Source organism: Plectropomus leopardus, chromosome 12 (genome assembly GCF_008729295.1).
Source record: "Plectropomus leopardus isolate mb chromosome 12, YSFRI_Pleo_2.0, whole genome shotgun sequence".
NCBI lineage: Eukaryota > Metazoa > Chordata > Actinopteri > Perciformes > Serranidae > Plectropomus > Plectropomus leopardus.
Window position 1 is genome coordinate 13,082,637 of NC_056474.1, and position 26,692 is coordinate 13,109,328.

A 26,692-nucleotide genomic window follows, 5' to 3' on the forward strand; every position below is an offset into this window, starting at 1 on the left:
AATCAATCTTTGGACAGCTTTGAAGTGTTGTCAAAGACTATGATAAAATTTCCATTAAGAAAAAGCCTCATCGAACAACTCTTACTATTCTCTTTCAGGCACATGGCTCTTGTTTTATTTGGCTGTACAAAATTGCACAACTTCATTCAGATTAATGCAAGGGGCATGGCCATTTCATGTAAGATTGAGAGAAAAGTTGAGAGAGCAAGAGAAAGAGTGAGTGTGCAGGCGAGACAGAGCAAGCTTGCAGAGAGAACAGACACTTCACTTTATTTGGTACTTACGGAGTGAAATTCTTTGTAATTCTTGAAGTGGATGAATTGCAGATATAGATATAAGTCAGGGAACACTAATGACCAGATTTACCTTTGACACTTTGACATAGTTTTGTGAGTGGTTGAAATGTGGTTTCAACATGTGTTCAGTTTGTCATACCCATTTACTCATATGTGAAAAGGGTTAATACTCTCATTGTGTGATGACACTGATGAGGGGGAGAAATGCATGGAATAAAAGACACTGTTATGCAAAATGCCAAAATGAAAATAAAAGGTTCCCTTGCTGTGTCAGCCCTTTCCAATACCTGCTTTGATTCCTCTCCAGGTCTAATTTCAGCCACAGTTATTTGGCCAAATCTAAAATTTACTTCACCGCTTTGAATCAGTGAATCATTACATCATTACATCTCTTGTCCTGGAGAACTTAAGTGTATACGTACGTGCTGCTGCAGGTCTGGTGGGAAGGGATGTTGCCGAGGCGCTGAGCAGGGGGTCTGATGAAGGGTCTAGGAAGCTGGTGGTGGGATGTTTTCTCTCCACTTGGCTTTGCCCCTCTTCTAGTAAGCCTGATTCAACCCCCTGCTGTCTGCTCTGCTTGCTTTTGTCGAGCAGGTCTTTTCCAAAGAATGCCTCCTGAACATGACAACACAAATCAGCAGTCAATTCTCTGTTGACACAAGAACTGTCAGCTTACCTTTCTCGATATCATTCTTGGGAAACACAACACCATGTCACATGGAGATCATACGGCACGCATTGAAGGCTCAAGAGAACTGACCAAAGTGAAACAGAGAAGCTCTGAAACTAACAGTTGCTGCTGACCTCACTTTTGTCAGCACCTACCACCCCCAAACCACTTATACCCACAAGTCATCCACTATCCTCAAAGACATGTAACTGCAGTTCCCTGCTGCACCGAGACATTAAAAGCCCTACGTGTTGCTATTTCAATAATTAATGAAATGTGCTTCACTGTGTTGGACCTTTAGGTTGGACTGAGCATCCCCAGACTGTGGTGGGATAAAGAGTAGCGCTGACAGCTGCCGGTGTCTTAATGCACATCGCATATCTATGTTTTGGCCAACAAAAGGTGACACTGAGATTCTGGCTAGAGACAAGGAGCCTTGAAGTCATCTCCAGTTAAGCTTTTGTGTGTCAATTCGCAGCCCAGACAGGAGCCATTTACAGAGCATGATCAGAGACGAGCATCATCCACAGCGACTTCCTTTAGGCTGTTCTTCTTTCAAAAAAGCTCACAGAGGGGGCACCGCGCACCAAGGTTCGGTAAGTGGTTTCCAGGCAATGTACTTTGGATTCCCCAACCTTCCCAAGGGTGAGATAAAAGGCATTTTATGAAGATACGGCATGACAAGACCAAGCAATCTGTGCGTATGAACAGGAGGGTTGCATAGCAATAAAAGAAAAATAGATTTGGAAACAACTGATGAAATAAACTGTTTTCATATGATGCAAAAAAATGTTTTCTTGTCTCAAAAATGTAATGTGGATTGACGATGCAATTGGGGATCAACTATGGTCAGAGTAATCGCCAATGGCTGATGCCTTTGTCAATGTCCAGGCAAAAAAAGGCTATTTTTTTCCATTACTGTTTTATTATTATTATTATTAGTTGTATTAAATTTGACTTGCACTGTCATTGTTTCACATTAGCATCTCACACAACACCAACACTGACACATGCACACACAGATACAACCCAACAGACAGTGCAGCGCTGTCCCTGGTACTGAACGGAGTGCAGAGGAGATAGACACTTTACTTAATGACCATGACCCTGTTGGGCATTATGTTGCTGATTTTAGCATCTGTCTCTTAGGGGTCAAAATTGTTCATGAACGATATTATTTTTTGACTTTTGCTAATACTACTAATATGAAAATTAATAACAATTTAGTAGATTGTATTTGTTATAGCCTGACCGCCCAGGTGATCAGATTGCGATTGCGACTAGCGATCTCACAGGGTGAAAACTGGACAATCTGATTTTGTATGGAGTAGATCTTCTAACACTTATGCAGTGATTAAAATATGGTACCTGTGTAGGCAAAACAAGCTAAATAAAATTTAACAAAAAAGTGGATTATTATCATAGCTAATAATATGTAGATAACTGTGTACTGAGAAAAAAAATGTTTTTAAATGAAGATTATCCCTGGGATGGTCATATAGTAGTTTTACACTAGGGGTGTAACACTTCATTGGTCTAAATTGATGTATCAATTCAATGATCAATGATCCAATATTATTGATGCAAAGTAAAAACATCAATAAATACTGTCTTTAAGAAATGCCTTTATTTTGAGTTTTCCATGGCACATCTTGCGATTTACGCCCTTATTGAACACTGATATAAAAATGTCATCTTATATTCCTGCTCTGTTTATACACAGCGTCAGTTTACTGTTCATGTCAAACAGTAAGGGTATGTTATCAAAGGTGACAGACCTGCAGGTAGGCGGGAAAAGCTTCCTCCAGTTTTGTTTTCTTCTTTCGGTAACGTTTCTTTATTTTTTCTGGGACCTCTGGTCCAGGGGGCGTCTCATCCACAGGAGTATCAGGCAGAGCCTCTGTCCATCCTTTAACATACGAGAAATATGACATCACATAAAAACACTAAAAATGAAAGATCAGGGGAGGATCTCATGTAAGAGAAATGTGTATGTATTATTATCATCATTATTATCATTATTAGTGTACACACCCTCATCTTTTCCAAAGGGATTCTCTGACACGGAGCCAGTGGAATCCTTTCTGCAGAGGGATCGTTTGGCTTTGCCTGGACCTTGACCTGGACGGCTTCTCTGGCGGACCATGAACCCACCGATTCCTTGAGAGGAGAAGTCATTAATTTATCAGCAATTATTAATAAATATACTAACAGGAAAAAAAAACTATTTTCATTAAAATTACAGAGGTGATGTGATTTGAGATACATTGATTTGATTACATGGTTCTATTAATTGTCCTGTGCTTTCAGCATGAAGGCTCAGAAACACTAGATAGAGCCCTGCGTACATCAGAGGCCCTGAGATGGCAGTGCTTTGCTACAGCTACAACGTCGGGCCTGTACTGCACCATTTTACGCTTCAGAGGAGCTGTCTCCTTCAATCAGGTGCCCTACCCGGCCGGTACGGTTTCCTCTTCCTCTTCTTGCCGCCGTCGGCCCCCTTGGAGTCGTCTTCTGCTGGCTCTCGCTCCAGGCTCGAGTCAGACTTCGCCTCACAATCTAGGAGCTCCGCCTCTGAAGGAGGGAGAGAGCATTGATGATGAGTGACAGCCCTGCGGCAGAGAACACCCCGGCCAGGCCCCTCAACAGCGCCAGGGTCAATTCTATCTGAACCGCACTCAGTGGCAGGACATTAGCCTGATTGAAATTAAGTTCACCAGTTCCATTACAGAGGACGTCACTTCCACTGAGACTTTTATTTTGTAATGCACTAAGTCGTTTTTTCCCCCCCAACTCTTACTTGGAGAAAGCATTTCATATGTGTAAGTAAGAGATACACTGATGTTATTTCACCTAATTAGAAGTATCCCATGCGTACCATCTGGATCATACTGGGGCATATCATGGCAGTCTTTTTTAATCAACTGGCATTGATTATGTGAAGCAGGACTAATTTCTTTTATTTTATTTATGGAAACATACTGTGGAGCTTAAAAAACATTAGACTGTTCAGAAAGCAAGCCAAATAAGTTGTGACTATCATTCGAATAACAATATTCAAACTGACGAAAAATGTCAACAAGCATACTATAGTAAGCAAATTTGCATTTTACTCTTCAGCGTTTTGTCCCTGCTCTGTTTATCTGTCCATTCATCTTGTCCAAAATTTCCTGCCATTTCAGACTTTCAGACTTCAATCTCCACAGACATTAAACAGCAATATAGCACAACACACAAAATACTGCAGAGAACCATTAAAAAGGGTTCTGTGATTCTCAGGCTGCATTCTGTTTAACCTTCGAACTCTGCAATAGTATTTTTGCTTATTGTGGTGTCATTTCTTGGAGTATCCTTAAATGAGTCATATCCCCAAAATTGGTACGACCTAAGCTAACAGGTAATGTAAGCCAATAAACCATAATAATTGATATATTGATACAAGTATTAAAATTGTGGATTTAAAAAAATCTGCATTTTTTAAAAAGCCGACATGATTTTTTTCAACATAAACCCACATAACATATTGATCCAAAAGATGAAACATGTAAGGTAACATAATGACTTCAGCCTGAGCGTACAACGTTTTAATACAGAAGACAGATTACCTTAGATTTCTGCTTCACAAAGAATGAACCTCCCAGCTGCTGATTAATATATATACAGGACTATACAAACAACTATCTTCCGTGACCTTTAAAAAGAAAGACTGGCCACACTGCACGTTGTAACCATGTTTGCATTACATGTAAGGTAATGTAATGTAATTACCAGATGACGCACACGAAAGAATCTTTAGCCTTCTGCTGCAAAAAGAATGAAAGCTCTATTATAGTTTTTATTTTAGATCTATTTAAACTGGATCATGCCATTAACAATCTCCTGCAGCTGTCAGCAGGATGTCCAATTTTAAAGGCTTAATACAGAGCTAGCAGTCAAACATATCAGAACTGGATCAGCCTTAGTAATTTTAAGTGTGAACTGTGCAGCTGTTTAATGGTGAAAAACATTTAATGTCACAAAAGCCAATACTGATAGTCCCAGTCAGTACTGCACTGAAGGCCTTTAATAAACAGCCTGAGATGAAAGAGGAAGCTTGTGTGAGAAGAGACAAGTACCTCGGTTGTCCTCAATGTCTTCATCACGAGAGTGCTCTGAGAGAGGGTCTACAGGAGCCTGAAGCACTGCCACACTGTTCTGGTTAATGATCTTCAGCTTCAGCTTTGGCTTGGGTTTCCTGCGCCGAGACGCTGTTGCGGACAAGCTCTGGAGCTGGCAAAGTCCCGACTCTGTCAAACAAACACCATCCTGGGTGTAGGTCCTTGACAGATCTGAGAAAACCAAAAAATAACAATCACAGTGAGAACAAGCATGTACATAAATTTAAATCAAATCACCATCTTCTCAAGAGAAATACTTTTTTTTTTATGTTGCCATTTTATAATCCACTGATTTTAAATCTCTGAACTTACCCATTTCTCTAGCCTTTGTGACAATCTGCGTCATAACTACAGGCTCAATGGCGTCTCTGGCCTTGGTCACAACTGCAGCAGCACAGAACACAAAAGCCATTTAAAACAAACATTACAAACAGGAGGATCAAATGTCAATAGCTGAGTCTATTCACTGTACAGCTGATGCACGCACACACACGTACACGCACAGATGTACACACACATGCATACACGCGCACACACACGCGCGCGCGCGCGCACGCACACACACACACACACACACACACACACACTATCACTGTGATCCCACCTTTAGTGGTCTTGAAAGCTCGGCACATTGTGCAGTCGAAGCTGCTGTCTGCAGCTTTTTCCACATCTTCATCTGAATGGAGACCCTGACAAGACGCATGGAACCATCTGTGGATAGAGGAGGTTTAGATAAGAGCCAATTATGTTAAAAAAAATAAAAATGAGTAGAGACCTGTTCTCCTGAGCCGACAGGTTTTGTAGAAACACTGCACACCTGTCACATTGGCGGCACTGCACAATTACGGTGCCTTCACTGTAGTCCACCAGGCAGATGGGGCATGTTGCAAGGCTGGCACAGGGGGCACACTGGGTGTAATTATTCTGCCACTCACACCTTAGGCCTGGAGTAGTGGCACCACACTGGGTACAGGACACACACCTGCAGGAGACAGGGAGGACAGAGGTCATTCTACCCAGGTTACTTCAAAGAGGATAATGCAGATTAACTGTGCTGCAAAACTCCTGCCTACTCGCTTCACCGCCCACATGCTGCAAATATGAAATTCTTTGCTGTTTGTTGAAAGTTTTATAAGGATTCTTGAATTCAGTTTGTTCCTGCTCTGTAAAAAATATTCAAGGCATTCACTTTTCATGCCTTTGTATAGTGTAAAAAATACCAAATTTTTGGGCTGATTTTCAAACTGAATAAGAGGAGAGATATTTATTGGTCTGGAGGAGGTGGAATGTGGTAAATTGCCCAAGTTGCCTGAAAACCAACAACAGTAAAATATGCTTTTGTTTCATGCTTTTAGTAAATGTAACAATTAAAATCTAATTCAAAGGTTTAGTATGTAGGACTATGACTCCTGCAAGTATGTTTGAATGCAAGCTGTATTGAGAAGTATACAATTGTCTACTTTTGCCTTTACTTTCTGGGTAGCGCTACTTTGAAAACGATGTCTTTGAGTTTGTGAAGAACCTGTGCAGTTCTCAGCTGCTACAACAGTTGTGGCAGACTTCATTCAGAGTGCTGTTGTCTGAGACAATACAGTTTACATAGATTCCCTGGGTGTGCAGAAGACCAAGATGTTCACCAGAAGTGGATCAAGAATATAAACAGAAAGGACCTTTCTTCCCAATACCAACAGCACAATAGGTTTGTGTTACAGTCAATCTCTTTTCGTCTCACAGAGACTAGCATGCAGCTCCTAACATCCTAACATGGTGAAACAAGTAATGTCAACTAAGTTAACACCGGGGGTAAGACACTGTGTCATGGTTGCAGTGGTCACACAGAATAAATAAACTCAATCAACTATTTGTGGCAGATTTGTCTTTAAACTCATACAAATAAATCCCTCTCAATCAACACTTCTGACCAGTGGTGGAGTGGTATGGTGGGTGTACTACAAAGTAGATGAGTAGGTTACCAGGGAGGAAGTGGGTATACTCTCTTATATATTACAGTAGCTTTTCGGATGATGTGTGGGAACACCGTAAACAGCCAGAAAAAAAGGTAGGCATACCCTGTAAACCCTCCACTACAGCACTGCTTATGACCCACTAGAAGGTAGGTTGTGTAATTATCTGCAGAGACTCTGCCCACTGCCAGTATTTCTTTATATTTTGCTATGATCGGGATGCTTCTGCCATATGGCCCTCAGTCAATAAAAGTAGAAAGGTGAGTTCGGGACTTTCTTAAAAGGTACAGACCAGGTGCCAGAACTTATGCGGCATACATTTGAGAGAAAGCAAAGAAAAATCACAAACACAGTGCTAAAAAAAGGGAATTTTGTGAGGTAAAACCATAGACCTGTAAATAAACCCCAAACTGTTTTTTGTACCAGGCTGTAAACATGTTTATTTCTACTATAAAGTTGGGCATTTTAACATGGGTGTCTCAATTGGCTATTTGATGAATTGCAATTTTTGGCACTTCTGCACTGGCTTCATTTTTTAGATTCCCGCTTGGGCGAAATGCCAAACAGACAAATTTGATCGGAAACGAGGGCAAATCTGGGTTTGGCTTTCACTTTTACTTTCGCTGGCGAGCACAGATGAGGATGGAGATAAGGAGCTACTCAGAGTTCTCCTGTTTTGGCGGTTAGCTTACTTAGCTTGCGAAAGTATCGTCTTTTCCTTTACAACAAACGTGACGTTCCTAGAAATAGTTGCTTGCAGTGTATGTACAATGCACATGTAGAGAGGAGGGGCCAAGTTTGAAAACTGTGTTTACAAACAGTCACAGACATTTCCTGTTTAGTATGCCTTTAAAAGAAAGTTTGAAGCTAATTTGGCAGAGGTCATCGTAAATGTACTCACCATTTGCACTTCCAGCTGTCCTTGGGCACGTTTTGCAGTGGAGGGTCCAGGCAGTAGGTATGATAGCTGATGTCACAGTCGTCACACAGCAGCAAGCGACCAGGATCTGTGGCCTGGCCACAGGCCTCGCACACTGTACACTCCAGACAACGCCAACCTTTACTCAGCACCACCTTGGTGATCTGTGGAAGCACCCGTGAGTCGTTAATATGTGGGCCTGCGTATGACAGGATGATATTTCTTCTATGTGCTTAAGAATAGTGTGTGTGCAGTGTAATCGCTAAATAATAAATGTACCTTTATGCCAACACAGAATGGATGGTAGCACTGGCCACACTGAGCACAAGCTAAAAGACGGCCCTCTGCACCGAGGCCAAAACTCCCACACACCACACACATGTCCTAAAAGGGAAATAAGACATTGTGAGTTATCCCATTTCAATAAAGCAGTTTAATTTCACTTGGGCCAATCAGGGGTTGGTACCTTAATAATAGGGCTGTGTACTGGGCAACAATCTGGTGAAACACATCACAATGCAGGGAATATGAACCAATATACTGCAGTATTGTGAGCAAGGGGATACACAGCAGTTTTTAAAAATATAACTTTAGGAAAACTGTCATAGAAAAAAAGAACACACCACCATTGAATAGTGGGAACTTGAATTGTATTTATCACAGTCCCTGTAACATCAAACATTAAGGCCTTGCTTTTTGTGCAATCGGAGCAAATAAATAGTTACCTATCAGTAAAAAAAACAAAATAAGAGTGCTTGCAGGGTTCTTTATGTAAAGGAATTAAGAAAATAATTGTGAAAAAATCAAAAATTGATCGTGTTTTTGAGAATTGATACCATGTCACAAAATATAACCTCCCAGTCCCTAAGTGAATCAAAATTGTTGTGATTCCTATTTTAAATGAATGCCCCTTTTATCCTGGACGTCTCAATCAACGCTGTTCAAACTCTCAAACTCTATGTGTAAAAGAGGCATAAATAGTCCAATAACTGCACTGAACAGCCAAATCCTATTCATGCCCTTGAATAATTATTCTCGAACAATACCGTATTTTGATGCTATCCCACACTGTTAACTTCATAGTTACTGCTGTCTTTGAAACCTTGATGAACCCTGATGTCAGTTATTCTTTACAAAGTTAATTTCAATGCAAAATCTCTCACAGCAGAAAGTAAGAAACAATAAAATTCCAATATGTTCCTGTGTTAAATAATCAACTGAGTTTCCTGCAGGCAGTTGGCAGTATCTCCACAGGACTTAATGATCTCCAGTGGGAGAGGTCTTTAAGCACAGATTTAATTTCAGGCTATCTAAGTGAATGGAAAAAATCACAGATGAGACTCAAAATGAAATATAGCAGCAACACACATAATTATTAAATGAACAATAACCTGTTTTAGCGTGAAGCTGTCATTGCTGGAGAATATAACCACTGTGTTATGCATGGCGTTCTCCTCCTCCTCCTTGACTGGATATGGTGTTTCTATTGTGGTGATCTGTGAAGAAACACACAAAATAAACATAAACAATGCTGTGATGACATAAACAATATCATTTTTTTCACTATCAGTATCCACAGTCAAAAGAAGTAATATGACTCATTTTAGGATACGCCAACTATAGGAGAACAGTTACGATCAGCTAGTACTATCTATTATTCATAGTTGCTGAGTCATCATTTGGATGTATTGAGGAAATGGACCACAAAAAATATGCAGCCTTTACCGTAAAATTAAACTGTAAGCTGATTACTCTGTTGTTATTATTAATGCTGCTTATAAGACATCATCAATGTCTTCAGCTGGAGGGAAAACAAACACTGCTTTGCATAGAGTGCAATATTTGCCAGAGATGTCGAGATCTCGCCCAGCTAATAGTACATACCCCAGGGTTGATGCTGGGACTCGCTCCATTCTTTCCTCTGGCCCTCCCACGTCCAGCTCTACCTGACAGACCCGCTCCTCTGGGCCTCCTTCTCCCAGGGAAGCCTGAGCCTCGACCCTGTGGAGAAAAGATAAAAATCAGAAAATGCGCAGCACCGCATCTAAGGAATGGATACAGACACATTGTAGGGGAACAATGGGACAATGACCTCTCCTCGACAACCAAGCTGAAAGCTCCACTTGTTTGCAAGTTTCTCTCTTGCACACGCTGAATTGTTCAAGTCATAGTTTACGAAGCTGACAGTTTACACAAAAATCCATATTTTCCTTACGTGTAGCACTATTCATTGATCTAGATTGTTTTAGTCTGAGTTGCAGAATGCAGGAAATATCAGCAGGAGAGACGTCTGCCTTCTCTCCAATATAATAGAACTAGATGGCACTCAGCTTGTGGTGCTCAAAGCGCCCCAAAAAATTATTTAATAAACTCAACAGCAATGTTTTTTTTTCCAGAAATTCTGACCCAGTTCACAGTCCTTGTTGTGAGCAGTTTCATGTAGGAACTTTTTTCTTTATACCGAGTTACACCGGCCAACCATATCACTGCACAGAAGGTGCGTGTGAAACTGCTAGCTCGCTGAATACCACTGAGCTAGCTTACGTCACAGCTCAGCCAAGGATGACGCCATTAATGTTTACATTTCATGCTGTCACGAGCCTCTCGTCGTTGAGTAGATGCACGTTTCTTTCTACGCTGTAATGCGTTGTTGGTGTAGTTCTGTAGAAAGAAAATAGTAATTTTAGGGCACTTTGACACCAGGATAGTTCGGGGGACTTGGTTTGATTGGGCGGGGAATGCCGAAAAATTCCACACATTCATTTGGTTTGGTTCACTTTCACACCGCACATTTGAAAGCGGACCAAACCTCCTGGACAACGTCATGCAGTTACAGCAGTTGCTTGTTTGGGGCGGTATTTCCCGAAACAAACACTGACCAGGAAGAAAAAAAGCATGAGGAAGAAGAAAACCCGGCTCATCGATTGGCCAGGACCAAAAACGTAAATACATCCCCTTCAGCCAGCTTGTTCACAACAAAACAGTGGAGCATCACCAAATTTTTGCAGTCTTGGGTTTTTGTTTTTACTTTGGTGCTCAAACCTTTCAAATCTAATTGTTACGTAATGTTGTCTACCCAAAATGCACTGCCATTCTACTTCACCTCCTCTCTTTTGTTCGCTGGATCGTCTGTTTGCATTTCCCAGTGTAAGCGAACTGCAACAGGGTTCATTTGCAAGCGAACCAAGACCCACGTTTTCAGGCGGACCAGAGTTCGCTTGTTTGGTCCGCACCAGGATTCGGATGAGCTTTCACACCTCCCTAAACGAAGCGGACTATCCAAGGATACGAACTCTGGTCTGTTTAAAGCAGACCAAACAGCTCTGGTGTGAAAGCCCTCTTACAAAACGGTCTGTGGATTATCTTAAGGAATCAGGTCATTATTTCTGAAAAGAGACAATGCTGTTCAGTTTAAAAAAAATATATTTTCTCGGCGTTTTGAGAACCACAAGCTGAGTGCCATCTAGTACCATTATATTCCAGTGAAGGCATTCATCTCCCACACTTCACAATTCACACCAAAACAATCTAGATTGATAAGAAGTACTGCAAGTAAGAGGAGAAATGCAATATTGATTTTGGAACAACTATTCCTTTAAAAAAAGCCTTTCACCATTCCCACTTTAGCTTTTAGGTCTGCATATTCTTGACTCTACAACAGGAAGAGCGATGTTCATTCAGTTTTAGAAAGGCAATGTCATTCTGTGGTGATGTTCATATACCAGTACAACGTGCATGATAGGTGATTTACTTAATAAATTCAAATATTTATGTTGACATTTCTATGGCTTCATTCCTGGCAAAAGGGGTAAAGACTAAATTAGAAATCTTACTTTTAAAAAAAACTTAAATGTGAACATTGTGCAAATACTTAGGAGGGAGGAAAAAAAACAATCAACCTGACACTTTGATAGTTCATGGAAATTACTGTTATTTCAGAGGTAGGCTACAATTTCTGACAGACAAGAGTAAGTAAGAGAGAGAAAAGGCCTCTAAGCTGTTGTTCTAGAGATGCGAGATCCATTGTGCCGTTAGCACATTTCCAACTAGAGGCTTCTGTCTAATCATGACTGTCAAACTTAAGTCTAACTGAATCTTTGAGCTCCTACCCCCAAATCCCTTTCCAGTTACCCCACATTTGACACTGATCCCAAACGGAGGCCCCTCCCATCCACTGTTCCCCCTGACAGGCACACTGTTCAGTGGTGTTTAACCTGGACTGGACGCCAGCCACAGCCCACAAATTAACCCTCACCCAGCCTTGCGAAGAGTAATGACAGTCACCATGGCAACCAACTGCCACAGACTTTTCACATAGTCAGTGAAGAGAAATATATAAATAAATACTTGAACAGGTTTAAAACGACAGAAAATAAGAGAGCACAGCAGAGCACGGCTAACAAAGAGGAGACGGGGCACATTCATTCATTAGTAAAAATTATTAGCCGAATACATAGACTGTTGAAGGCTTATTGCTTCATAACTTTGATCTCTCAATTCAACAGCAAAGCCCATTTTCAATATAGCTATGTATTTCGGTTCCACTTCATAAAGTCATTAGCGTGGCCATTCTTCTATGAATCTCCTCTTCTCACTGTAAGGCGCTGGTAATTGTTAGAGCAAGCTACGCTATACATCACAGTGACATTCAGGAACACTCGGGGAGTGTGCGTCACTAGGGTAAACAGAGGGCTAACAGAGGGCAGCTGCTGCCCTGCCGTCTCTAGTGCGCCACAGTATTTACCACTCTGATGCTCCAGCCGGGGCTGCCAGAGGACTGCCTGGTCTTTGGGACGTCCCACCCCTCTGGCTGGTCTGGCGACCAGGACAAGGGGGAGCTCACACTGCTATGGGGGCTCCATGCACCCTAAGGTAAGGGGGGGCGGGTGAGAGAGTGAGAGAGAGGGAGGGAGGAGGGCGACAAAATGCAGCAACTTAAAAACAAAGCCAGCGAAGAAACAAAACATACAAAGAAAGATGTTAGAGAGAGATGTAGTGAGCTTCTAATGTAGCCGATTGGGAACTACTTGATATGCATCCATCTATGCAGGGCTACAGGATTAGAAAGCATTTACTGTGCCAAAATATGAACAAGTTATAAGGTTACAGTCTGTGTTAAAGCTAATCCTTAGAGTTTTCATGCATACAAGTTAAAGAGGCATGTTTGTAATAGACTATTTGTAAAAGCAAAACTGGAGAGCACAATTCTGTTAGTTGCATTTCACATAGCATAATTGGCCGGGGCATCACGGCACCATACAGCAGCAAAGAGGCCCTGCAACCTCTCGTCATGACAACCGCGTATGCTTGGCATGTTGACAAAACAAGAGGAATTGCGTCAGCACGGCAGCACATGAGTGCAATCAGACAAAAGCATGCCGAACTAAAGAGGAGCAACATTCAAATTTCTGGAATAGATTCCCCCCAGGCCGTGTGTAACAAATTAGTTTGAGCCATATAATGTTTATTTAAAAGATGGGCTATATCTGGGGGAAAAAACACATTTTGCTAACTAAATTAATCTACCCTCATCAGCATCATTCATAATATATTATAGCCATGGGGGTGATTCTATTCCCATTATTATTTGCCTGAGAGAGTCTACATTCAGTGTCTCTATTATAATCCATTTGTTTAAATGACATTAAGACACTAATATTAGGATACTAAAAGTTTTTTCACAGTCACTAGTGACCCACTACCGTTGATGGAGTAAGAGGGAGCTAACTGGGATGTTGAAATGGAAATGATCACTGAAATTTGTGACTTGATGAATGCTCATCCTCAATGGCACATTAAGGTGGTACACATGTGTAATGTGGACATGAGATGAACATGGATGACTGATGGTGACTGAGATGGAATATGGTGGGGACTCTCAGGAAAGGGTGTTTTTGCAAAAGAACCCCAAAACAAAACACAATTCCTACTAGAAATAATAAATACTTAAACTGAGCTCAGGATGAAAACTGTAACAAACTAGTCACATGGTGCACAAACATGTGAAAAGGGCACAGGGAATACAGAGAGAGCATCTTTCGCCACGTTTTCCTCCTGCTATGCTTGCAAGGTATTACTTGACTGAAGAGAAAAATTATAATATGACTGAAGAACTTATCATAAACAATATAAGCCGCTTAAAGTAACCAAGTTCCTCCAAAAAACCTAATCCACCTTTATGGCAAAGAGCCCACAAGACACTTACACACTAGGGTTGGGTATCATTTGTTTTTTTTTTTCCCCAATACTGGTGCTAAGACGATAATTTTTAAAATGATACTGGTGCCTAGATGGTGCCAGAATCAAATCTTTTTAAAAAAACATAATGCACAAGACAGTTAATGACACTCAAGAAAGCCCTTTTTTTATTGCAAAGGCAAATTTAAACTTGAAACTGTTAGAGTATACTTAACAGTTTAAACAATACTTAAACATATACATTATATCTATAATACAAAGCGTTATTATCAAATTCAGTTTATGAAAAAAATGAACCCAACTACAATAATTGAACACTAAATGACACTTACAGGATTACTAACAGCAAAATAAATTTCGATCTTGGAATCTGCAATTGCCTCAATAACTTGGGAGAGATTCAGCAGAAAGCCATTTCTCTATTATCTGTCAGGAGTGGCTGAGACTAGAAACAGCTGGTCCACCTTAACAGGCCACCTTAAGGCAGCTTGGGAGCCTAAGTTAGCTTGGTAACTTTGGTGCTAACCCCCTTCACTGTTTGTACGCTGCACTTATACTTAACTTCATACTCTCTGCTCGGCTCGCTGCAGTCCCTCGATCACTGTCACACAAGCACGCTCGCTCTCTATCTTTCTCACTCGCGCCCGCTCTCTGTCTCGCTACTCACACAATCTGGCACTGAAATGAGGCATCGAAATCTGCATGATTTGGTCTGGTAGGTACCGGTCATATGGGAACAGGTTTTGGTACCCAACCCTGTTACATACACACACACCATTTAAGAGTGTGAGCACCACAAGCCCGACACAAACCGAACCAGTGGCTTCTGTAACTTGATATTCAAGTTCTTACCTGTTTCACCCGTGGCCTCCCGGGAGAAAACTTCCTCTTTGAGATGGCTGGCTTTCCCATTCCAATCTTAGGAGTGAGTGGTATGAGGGTGGTGGTGGGTATTACACTGTTGTGGTCACCCAGTGAAGGTATGGTCTGGGGTGGCTCTCTGGGAGAGGTCCCTCGGGCCAGAGGGGAGGAGTGGCAAGGAGAGGAAACCATTTCTGCCAACCTTTCCACAGATGTCTTGAGTGGTTTCTCCTCTGAAGGCAGGCTGGGGAAAGACAGATTGGGCTTGCTCTCTGGTGTAGCGTACATCTCCTCTGATGTACTGGAGGCTGAGGGTTTAACAGTCTCTGCCAGGTTCCTGTGAAAAATACCCTCCATCCTCTCCTTGTTAAGTTCTTCTGGAGCAGTTTCCAGGAATGAAGCCCTGACTACATCCATACCTGAAGGCTGGGGTAGGGAAACTTCCATTGGTTGGTCCGTGAAAGGTACTGATGCAGTACTTGGTTCTTTGGTGGTTGAGATGATGGCCTTAAAATCCTTTGTGCTAGGGTTGGCCATGCCCTGCTCGGGGCAGGCCTCTGTCTTTGCTGGTTTGATCTGCGATGTTGTATCCTGTGTCTGTAGTGCCTCGGTGGAGAGCTGGGCTGGAAAAGACTCAGACTCTTGGCTGAGAGTCGCTGAAGACGCAGGACTCTCTGTAGTAAGCTGGGCTCTTGCTGCTGGTTTCGTTTCTGGAGGAGAAAATACACAGTAGTATGAAGAACAGAGCTTAACATCATGTCCTAGGGGTGTAACAGTACATGCATTCATCACGAAACATGTGGGGCAGGGCTTTCAGTTCGGTATGCGCCATACGTTCGGCACGGGGCTTTGTCTAATACTACCTGTGAACAATGTTTACGCAGCATTATAACAGTTGTTATGCTCACAATTTATTCACACCAACACAAACTTTAAAACACTAATCACTGTTACATTAATGCAAGTCTATATGAGGTTCCATAATGAAGATTGTGTGTACAAACCTAGTTTGAATTCTGTTAGGATTTTGTTGACAGAGGGTTCAGTAACCTGCTTCTCAACGTCTGCTCCCACCGAGATTTCTATAAGAGAGAAGATTCATTATCAAAATGATTATATAAAAAGAAACTGATATCTGTTCTTTAATAGAGATAACTAATTCTAGAGACATTGTGAACATATTAAAGAAGAAGTGGTAAGATAATAAATTAAGTAGACGATAGGGAAATATTAGGGAATGGTATAGATATTTTCCAAAGCGCTCCTTATTAATGGTCTAGCTCCAAAAATAGAAAATCTATTTGTGGCAGCAGATGTTCTAATCATGGCGGGCCACCAAAAATAAATGAATGTATTAAACCTTGAACTTCCCTGGCGCAGAGCTCACACTCCCACAGCAGTAGTGTCATGATAATAAGAAGAGAGAGAGTGAGAGAAAGGAGGCACTGAACACTGTGTGCAGCTCTACAATAAAATAAGATGTTACCAATTTCCAAAAATAAAAAAAATTAAAAAGTCATGTTCACCACCACCTTTTGTTGGTTAATGCCTAATGTGATTAACAAGGGACGGCTATCTGTTACAAAAAAAATCTGAACTGGCATCCTTTGCTAAAACCTAGTGTTGCAGATCACCAATTATCTTTTGAGCCAATAAATGGAAAAGGGAATTCTCTATGGTTCAATGTTAAAAAGAGTAAAAAACGTTATACATTATGCATGGCAGCAACATTAATTTCACTGCTCAGATTTAATGTTGCATTAGCCTTGAAAAGGATGTGACAGAAGTGTTACTGAAAAGGAGTGGCTTTCGAGTAACAAGCAGTCACGATGCATAAAAAGACAATGAGGCAGGCCTTTATACGCTATTTTAGTATTAATCTAGTGTCTCCTACCCTCTCTCTCCATTTGGGCTTGTAGAGTCTCCTTTCCTCTCTCTCTCCATTTGGTTTTCGTATTAAAGACATCAATGCATTTGACTAGTCTGGCATGAATAGAACTAGTCATTCCTGGCTATCAGGCATCCACACATCGAGCCAATATTCTGCCAGACAGCCTCTGACCGTACAGATAGCCTAGTCTTAACGAGGAGCCCACCATTTCAATCCACAAGTTCCCATGTCACACTGATCCTGACACACGCATGCACCTGCTAAGCATCTCTGCCAGGGAAGGGAGTAACCATGACAACCAACATCCCAGGGTCTGTGTGCTCTGGGCTCATGACTGTGCAGCTTGCAGGTGCTCATCCGGTGCCGATGCCAGAAAGTCAATTAGGAGATGGGGCCTCCAACCATCTCCAGCCTTCAACTATTGACCAAGCCGAACACACATTCTCATTCATATTAGCACCCTGCTTCCTATATCTCCTACAGTGAATGAGGTGATGGTTAAGATAAATACGCGGCTTTGATTAATGCAGCAGGGGCATTAAGTCGGGTCTAACTTGCAGTTGCAGGATGGATCTAACAGCATCTGTCAGTTGAGTCACGTTAAGCCTGCCGTTAAACCCTGAGTGCTGGAGAATCCTGGCAGGTGATAAACAGCTCTGGTTAATGACTTTAATTACATTACATGTAAGCGTTGTTGGCAGCATAGCCATGATGTCACAAAGTCAAAAAATAAAACAAATCTAAAGACGTCTAAGTAAATTTCACCGCATTTTAAATAATTTTCCTCCTTTTATTTGGGGCTGGAATATCAAATGCAATGCAAAAAATAACATAAAATTCTAACTGTTTTCTGGCTTCAACTAAAAATCACTAACAATTACTCCAAGGGTAAGAGACCATTATAACATGTTAACTGAAAAAAAAAAAGCAAAACTTGACCAAGTCTTATTTTAAAGGGCTTGACATAAATCTCCTAAAGCTTCTCTTAAATCAATACACAGATCACCCAACAAGTCTTTAAAACCACAGTGGGAGAAGCATCGCTTTGCCAGATAAATCCAATGATGAGGCAGTTCATGACCACAGCAAAAAGCTAGTAAAATAAGAGCACATGTGCATGCAGAGCAGAGCAAGCACGCTGCTGTGCTGAGCAGTCATGAATGAGCCAGCGTAGCTCCGAGGCAGGTTTGCAGACAGGGGATCTAATATCATCACCATCATGCTACTCCTATCCATTCTCTCCTGCCAGTGGAGTCTGCTGTCTAGACAGAGTGGGCAGCGTTGCTACCACTGGCATCCCCAGCTCACCGTTAATTTGCCTTGTACTCCACTATACTCGGCTCCGCTGCTGGCAGAACTCACACGAAGTGGAGATGCAGCCCTGAGCTTCATGCAGGCAGATACCAGCATCATGTAATTGAAAGCGTTGGTACAGCTTGCACCACAATGAATCACAGGAGCACCGTGACCAGCAGAAACAATAGACAGATGTTGCGAAGCACAGGGTTTACCAAGGTAATGGTGCTTCTTGTACTAAATGTAATCTGGCTTGATAAAACTCATGCTCAAAAAACCTTGGGGTGTAAATTTGAGTCAATTCTCAAATCTCCATGCTGGTTCTGAAGTGAAAACAATATGGCTTTTTAATTAGTCTCATAGTGTGTCGAGGAACCACTATTAAAAGGTTCTGTATGCAACTTTCAGAGCATTCATACAGAAGCATAACACTAGGGCTGGGCGATATTGCAATATCACAATATTTTTAGGTAGAGAAAACATATCATTCTAAATTTTGCAGACAGTCTCTAAAAACCCAATGGCCGTAATTCATAGTCTGAATCTCACTGAAGCCACTAAATGACTGACACAGCTCACTGTGTTCTGATTTTGTGTCACACACACCTGTTGCAGGCAAGCATGCACACAGGGATATGACAGACATCAGAAATCGTGACAGTGACTTCACAACCTCTCCCTCTGCTTGGTATTTAACAAGTCTGCCTCAGACTGAGGTTGATACAGAAAAACTGCAAGTCAAATGTAAAGCTGATTCTTAGTAGTGTAAGAAGCCAACTCAAGTGCCCATCGCTGCCTCAAGTCACTCTACATAGTTTCACTTGGCTATGCATTAAAGTGAAATTTTGAAGAAATAAGCGCTCTCAAGCATCAATTTCTCATTTACATAGATTAGTAGCCCAAGCTACAGCCCCAGGAGACAGGAGGGAGAAACAAAGTACTTCTAATTTTCAAAACACAGACTTACAAAGACAAAGGAGTCACTTTAATCTGTCGCTAGTAGGACACCATCTGGTTATTGGGGAGTCCTCAGAAAATCCTACACATAAAAGAAGTGGCGCCTCTCTCTGGTCTTAGTCCAAACAACTCCAAATCCTTTCATCTGCAACAACTGCGACTTTCAAAACTTCATCAGCGCTGACACACTACGGCCCAATTTCGTGTTGCGCGGCCAAAACTTTCAACTGTTTTGCATGGCTAGAGGCTGAGTAAATGAACCCTCGACTACAAAGATTCTCTTTCATTTTCGATAGTATAACCTGGTGCTTCTGCGTATGATTTTGTATCATCAAAAGAGTAGCATTGCTCGGCTTGTCCTTGCGAGCACAAGGCATGATTAATATGCTGATGAAGTAGATTAGGTCTCAGGAGGGAAGACTTGGGCAGTGAGGAAAATAAAGACTTCAAGATTTAAAGATAACACAAGGAAGGAGATCAGAGCAGCCATCCTTCTGTGTTTAATCTAACCTTTTTGGAACAAAGACCCACCAGGCTTCGGGGCTGACGTGGCCAGCTTCTCCTCCTGGACGGTAGCCTGTACAGGCTCTGGATCTGAGTGCAATGGAACAGCAAGTAATTCCGGTTTGGGGTCATTGTGCATTTTAGGAGACCGCTGAGTGCCAGGTTCTAGGTCCGTGTGCTTTTGAGCCAGCTGTAGTCCAGTCTCAGAGTCTGTGTGCATGGAGGCTGGCTGAGGGCTGAGCTCTGGGCCGGTGTCCATATCCTCTGCCTGTAGCGCCTGCTCTGCAGCAGGAGACTTGCAGTTGGAACAAACATAGTCCTCTCTGGGGTGGATTTCTGCTTGGCCTGAGTTCTGACGCTCGCACTCCAGGTGTAGCCATCTGAAAGGAGTGCAAAGGAATTTTAGGAGATTATTCGACAGGGATCTCTGTGAAATCCCAGAATTTGACATATTAATTACTGTGGTTTCCCTTCATGTTACCAGGGAACATTAAATTGCCACAGGAATTAAAACAAAGGCAAAATGCAAGTGCATTTGAAGTGCTTGCAGTGAGTTATAAATAAATGTGCCTTACCTCTTACAAGTCTGGCAGAAGAGTAAGTCTTTGTGATGCTCGGGGTCCAGGATGCAGGCACACATAGAACAGCACAGAGCAGGGTCCTGGTTTTGGATGCAGTTCTCACACAGCAGGCTGGTGTGGTGCCATTGCCCGCTGGTTCGTGTTCCACATTGGATGCATACTCTGCAGTTCTGAGGAGCAAAGCCATTGAAAGCCATTCAGACTCAATACAGTGTTGCTGCTGTATAAATTTGGCACTAAAGGGATGGGAAACAAGCATGGAACCTGTCCAGGCCTACAACGAATGTGAGTATATTTAACCATGACTCTTTTCCAGCAAAATTTTGAGGTAGAGCCGGGGAGTATGACTAAAAAATAACATGAGTATTTTTAGGCCCCGATTAAATGGATTTAGAAGACAATTTTCTAATCAGATGGATCATATACACTAACCAGTATTTAATAAATGCCAAAAAGAATAAAACTTTTAAAATGTTGGCATGATGTTAATCAGGCTCTGGGTATGCAAATTGCCGACACTTGAATTTAAAGCAGGTTGTCAATAATCAAAACATGGGTGGGACATATTTATGAACTTTTTATTTTTTGCTTCACCATAAACATATATATTTTTTTTTAATGGATAGGTATCAGTAATTTAAAGCCCATTTCATTTGCAATCTCTTATTTTCTGGGTACACGAGTGGACAAAAGTCCCGCTGCTTTTCAAAAATCACGTAAACACTGAGCTCAGTTTTGTGAGTGACAGAATGTCAGAGTGGCACACGCAAATTAATGGCAGCCAGAATTTTTGATGAAATATCGACACTGACAGCATGCACCAGCAAGCAGAGCTGCATGGAGTAAAAAAAAAAGCCATTTGGCTTCTATTTCAGCAGCATGCTTCAGAAGTGCAGCTGTTCATTTAAAACTGCATGTGGACTTTTGTATCTTGCTCATGCTAGGAATGGAAACAGGCTGCCTAAATTTTGACATAATCTCCCTGCTCACAACTGCTTTTCAAACACAAAACATCATTAGACTTTGCAAAATATTAACTAGGAAAGTCAGCTATCCAACACAATTAAAATGTATTACACATTTTAAAATACAGCTACTTTGGGCTAAATACTCTATGAAACCCAATTATGCAAAAACATTAGGGTTGTACCAAATAGTTTAAAGCTTAATTCCTTATGTTCCTTATATGTTGACATTCCAAACAAAACAAACATTTGAATGCAGTCAGACTCAGCAAAAAAGACTATCTCACAATGCGGCTTATCACTTTATGTAAAATTGAGGATTTTGTTTAAGGATTTTTTTTTTTTTCATTTTTTAGGTTTTGGACATTTGGTACAGCATCAAAAATATTATAAAAACACATACTGGATGGGGCTTCAATTTCGATACTAAAGCAATCTCATTTATACCTGAAAAAACTACTTTTTAAAGTCTTTATGATAAACTAGAATTACCACCTCATGGTCAAGTTGCAGTTTGCATCCATACATCGATCAGACTCAACTGTAGCCATGCCAGCTGACAATGCTTCAAATCTTAAACACTGAACCCAAGATTGGTGTCATCAATTCAGTATCTGACCAAATGTCTCCCCTTCTGTTCCTAAATTTTGATGTCAAATAATTGCCAGAAAAGTGTTTTTCCAGAATATTATGATGCCAGTGAAACTGACTTTTGACCTTTTGGATATAAAATGTCATCTCTTAATCGTTTTATTCTATGAGACATTTACATGAAATTTTGTAACAAGGATTGAATTCTTGAGCTAAGGCCAAAAATATGTTTTGTGAGCTCACAGTGATCTTTGACCATCCAAGTCCAATCAGTTCATCCTTTAGTCCAAGTGGACATTTGTGCCAAATTTGAATTTACCCAAGGCGTTCTTGATATCATGTTTACAGGAATGAGCGTACATACGTACAGATAACCCGATAACATAATGCCATGGTTGTCCCCGGCATGGACGCAGATAGTGACGGTGGTCTTAATTTTTGTTCTCCATCTTTTCCACGAGACATGGTCACAAAGCTTGTTCATGAAATTTTAAGCAGAAGTGAATAATTTGGCAAATATAGTGATTTTGCAGCTTAGTAGATTAGCTAGCCACTCAGCTCAAGTAAGCTTTTGTCTCAAGCACAGCCTGCAATTCTGCTGCTCGTACATAATGGAGGAACAGGACAGAGCATTGAACCTAGAACAATGACTAATTCCTCATTGATCTCTACTTCAGTCAGACGACTCAGAACAAAACTACCGTGTGAGAGGGGACGGGTTGGAGGCGGGCACCCAGGAGAAGCGAGTGCCAAGGATGTGAGTGGGTTGTGTTCCTCCTATGCTGAGTCAGACAGAGAAGCCAAGTGTAAAGACCTTTCATCACCTGCTGGCTCTATTACCACAGCCTCCTCCGACTGCTGCAGAGAGCTGTTGGTGTGTTAACCTGCCGCCTGAGTGACAAGCATAGCATTTGCACTGCTGGAGGATGAGGGGTGGGGCTGCACTAAGGGATGCGTGTGATTAACATGCACACACATGTACACACACATACACATCACGTTATCTTAACCGCACAGAGGCTGAACTGAAGCCTTTAAAAGATCAGCTGGTATGAGTCATTTCTGTACCACAGGAAGTGCAAACATAAACCACCAAAGTCATATTCTCGAAGGTGGTAGACATTTTACACTGTGCCAGAGCAAAGATTTATATCTTGAATATGTTTCTATTGAATATTAATGTCTACAGTGGGAATATTGTGTTGCAACTGTAAAATTCCACTGGTGGAAACCATAGGTCGGCACTCCAATAGTGGAATAAATAACCACATTAAACCGTTTTTGTTTTAAAGGCCCCTTTCAGTAAAAAAGTGTTTTTCTAATGTATATGACCCCTAAAATGTCTGACCTTGACTACACTGACTTGTATCTGTGCAAAGTTTGTCACTAGAGAGGTGTTTTCACATTTCTCGACTGAAAGTTCACTTCCTTTAAAATCCAGGATTTAAATGTTCAGGCAAGATAGATTAGGTATGTCACTTATACAAAAGCCATTCGCTGTCTAATACAGGAAACACACAGCGATAGGGGATAGACTTCCACATAGCACTGCAAGGAAACCTGAAACCTCCAGCGCAGATCAGACGTGTCAGCACAGAGAGCAGGGTTTAACATTAACATAGTCAAAGATCTGACAGCAAACATGGTAGAGTGTGCAGTTTTTGGATGTAAACCAGACCGTGAGGCTTCCTCCCACCATCTACCAAAATCCCCTCATAGCAGTTCTTATTGTATGTTTCACAACAACTAATGCAATATCAGCCACTGCTGGTTACAAACTAACAAACGACATAAATAAAACATGCAATCTACATTTACCATTTTCATACGTCTGCTAGTCACAGATTTTGGTGCTCAACAAACTCTTCATCCGAGTGTGACTAAGGCTCAAACATGTATGAATCTCTCCGATGTTTCCCCTAACACGAGCCATGTTTATACACACTGCATTTTCACCAATCAACTCACTGTGAGCAGTGCTGGAGAAAGTAGAAAGCGAAATCTACCAAAACTGACGGTGGTGGGCGGGGCAAAAGACAGATCAAGAATTTCCCATTGAGGGAGGAAGAGTAGATCTGTTTCCAGCCCGTTGTTTTTTTTTTTAAAATACTATGTGGAAAAAACATCTTAGATGAAATATATATACATGTTTCTATAAGTATACACGTATGTAGAGAGGCTTTAAATATGCCATCCAGCCACATTAGGTTTTTCCTACCTTACATCTCCATCCGTTGGTGGGCAGAGTGTCTATAGCAGGTTGCAGACAAAAGGTATGGTAACCTTTGTCACACATGTCACACACCAGCATTTTAGTGTCCTCTCCTGGATTCCTTTAAGAGATAGAGAGAGAGAAAAGGTTGAATGAAATGGGACAGTGCTATGTAGGATTTTATGTACAGTAGTCACATGGATGATCATAGTCGCCTTGGTTCTCCTTTGGAAATGTCATCTTTAAAAGACAAATTATATTTTCTCTTTTAGTCTTCAGTTGAGCACTTGCCTCCCTGAGATTCTCAAAGCCAGGTTAAAGATTAAGTGTGTTCTTTGAGATCGTTTCATCCTTTGCTTGAACTGATCTGTTATTCCTTAAGATAGTGCATCTCAGTTTTATGCAGTACAAGTGCTTTTGCCGGACCAGCTAGAATACTGGCACTGAGTGCACTGATTGTCACTTGTAGGTGACGACATACAACAAGCTGTCATGAATATCTTGCATTCAGTGCCAGAGGGTGTATGTCTAGACAACAGTAAATTACTTTTTATATAACATAGTATGTTTTATTTATATACGCGTTTCTGCGTGTGTGTTTATTTACACTAAAGGTGGTGAATGTAGCTTGTTTCTAGAATGAATACGGACTATCGATTGCTGTGCATCAGAATAGTAAATGCAATACAAATGTTTGCTCTTGCAGAAATGTTAGTATGCTAAAATATAAGTCCAGCTGATACACAGTAGCTCAGGGCATATAGCTGTGCGTCACAGTGTGTGGGGGTGCTATATCTCTAATTGTAGGGTTGGTGATGAGTAATGCAAAAAGAACTGGTTAAAAAAAGGAAAGAGATGGCCTTTTTCTGACCTGCACTGGATGGATTTCAATTATTTTTACCTCTGTAAAGACAGGTGAGATTTAAGGTAATCGTAACATCCACAATAAAAGCTTTTCTTTGCATAGGCAATGATAAAAGCATTTCTGTTGTCAAACCTAAACAATTCAAAAGAACCAGAAAATTTGGAGCCATTCCATCCACAGTTAATAACGATGAACTCATCTTAAAAAAAACCATGCTGTGCAGTAATAACATGGTACTCGAGTTTCTATGTAAATACCGTTCAGAAAGCTCAATGGACAGTGTTCTCCTAAGGCAAACAGGCCTGGTTGCTAACAGAGCTTCTCTGCTGTTTAAATAAGGTCAGAAGTTACAAGACTGAGCTTCAGGGTACAGCATCCAGTTAGCTCCTCGCAAACCACAGAGGTAAACAAAACAGCAGTAAGCACCATGCCTGGTAGCCATACAGAAATATAGTAAAAAGAAAAAGTGAAAGAAAAGATACAGAGGAAAAAACATTCAGTTTGAGATGTGTTATTTAGGTAGATGGAAAGGTGACTCACTTGCATGTCTGGCAGATTTTGCACTCAGGGCACTGCCAACCTGCCCTCCTCAGAGGGGTCACGGCCATGTCCAGGCACATCCCATGGTAATGCTGACCACAACTGGTGCAGAAGAGCTGGTCCAGTAAGTCCCCTGGGCTATCACATAGCGCGCAATTTACATCATCTACAACTATGGGCAGGAAAATCAAAGAGACAGGGTTTTAATAAGTACAAATAATCTTAAAACAGTTTTAAAAAAAAATATATATCAGACAGCACAGTTGATTTGATATCATCTTGTTAAATTTAAAATTCCACTTAAGGAAGGTGATCTATTGTGGTAATCTTCAGGGTAATACTTTCATACATTTATGCCCAAGAAACACTTTCTTCCTCTCATGTGGTTGCCTGAATAGACCTATAGTCACCCTCTGAAAAGCTCTGTTTTGGCGCCTGTCTCTCTAAGACCGCCCATTAAGACCCACCATCATAGAGTGGTGAAGGGATGACTTATTTTTGTAGGCCAACCAGGAAGTTGGCATCGCACTGGTTCCCTTGTCAAAAACTTTATGGGATTTTTGAATAGGATTTGCAATTATCGCCAGAAATAAGCTCTCCGATGAACACAGGTTTATGAGACTTACAAGTTTTGTTTAGCATGATAATATTCACAGATGAACACAATTTTTGTGTGCTTTGAAGCGTAAATGAAATCGCTAGAAGCAAAAAGCTATTGTTTGGCTATACACGAACTACACTGCTGTCGCACAACTTAAACATTACAACTACAAACACTGTAAAAACACATTAAAACGCGATCGAAAAATATTATAAACAGATAAATCTACAAGTTTGCGTGTGACTCTGTAAAGCTATAAAGGTGAACAAGCGGGTTTAATGAGTTTATGTCCGCTGTGATGACGTGTGACATCCCCAACAAACACTGTAGTCCCATTTAGCCACTTGTTAGCAACCGCCTTTTATAGACAAGTAAAACCTTAAAAGTTGAAAAATTGAGTTCAAGTGGACGTATAAATATCTTTAGCCTGTATTAACAACAGACATTATTTAAGGCATTTTACCAAAAACCCATTCAAAAAACCCATAGACTTTAAGACGAGGGAGCCGGACGTGCTAAAAGGCTAACGGACTTCCGCGTTTTAGGACTCATTACTTCACCACTCTATTGCAGCCCACGGATGCATTAAAAGAAAATGGATACATTGTTGAAGGCGGGGGCCTA

The 26,692-nt window shown here is 41.2% G+C and overlaps 1 protein-coding gene across 11 annotated transcripts in view; it reads right to left on the reverse strand.

Moving 5' to 3' along the window:
* The window catches only part of kmt2cb (lysine (K)-specific methyltransferase 2Cb), a 90,172-nt gene that overhangs the window by 33,409 nt on the left and 30,071 nt on the right, over positions 1-26,692 (reverse strand). For 8 of the 11 annotated variants that reach the window (XM_042497364.1, XM_042497374.1, XM_042497368.1 and 5 more), the window contains exons 9-27: positions 25,468-25,639; positions 24,069-24,183; positions 20,289-20,464; positions 19,720-20,093; positions 16,070-16,147; positions 15,057-15,775; positions 12,751-12,873; positions 9,891-10,007; positions 9,398-9,502; positions 8,286-8,390; positions 7,989-8,170; positions 5,941-6,105; positions 5,728-5,834; positions 5,436-5,507; positions 5,082-5,294; positions 3,421-3,540; positions 3,001-3,126; positions 2,745-2,875; positions 719-911 (exon numbers count right to left, since the gene is read on the reverse strand). In XM_042497364.1, the coding sequence (XP_042353298.1) occupies positions 719-911; positions 2,745-2,875; positions 3,001-3,126; positions 3,421-3,540; positions 5,082-5,294; positions 5,436-5,507; positions 5,728-5,834; positions 5,941-6,105; positions 7,989-8,170; positions 8,286-8,390; positions 9,398-9,502; positions 9,891-10,007; positions 12,751-12,873; positions 15,057-15,775; positions 16,070-16,147; positions 19,720-20,093; positions 20,289-20,464; positions 24,069-24,183; positions 25,468-25,639 (3,393 nt within the window). The remainder of the gene's footprint in view (positions 1-718; positions 912-2,744; positions 2,876-3,000; positions 3,127-3,420; positions 3,541-5,081; positions 5,295-5,435; positions 5,508-5,727; positions 5,835-5,940; positions 6,106-7,988; positions 8,171-8,285; positions 8,391-9,397; positions 9,503-9,890; positions 10,008-12,750; positions 12,874-15,056; positions 15,776-16,069; positions 16,148-19,719; positions 20,094-20,288; positions 20,465-24,068; positions 24,184-25,467; positions 25,640-26,692) is intronic. The other 3 variants (XM_042497367.1, XM_042497365.1, XM_042497371.1) reach the window with 2 other exon arrangements.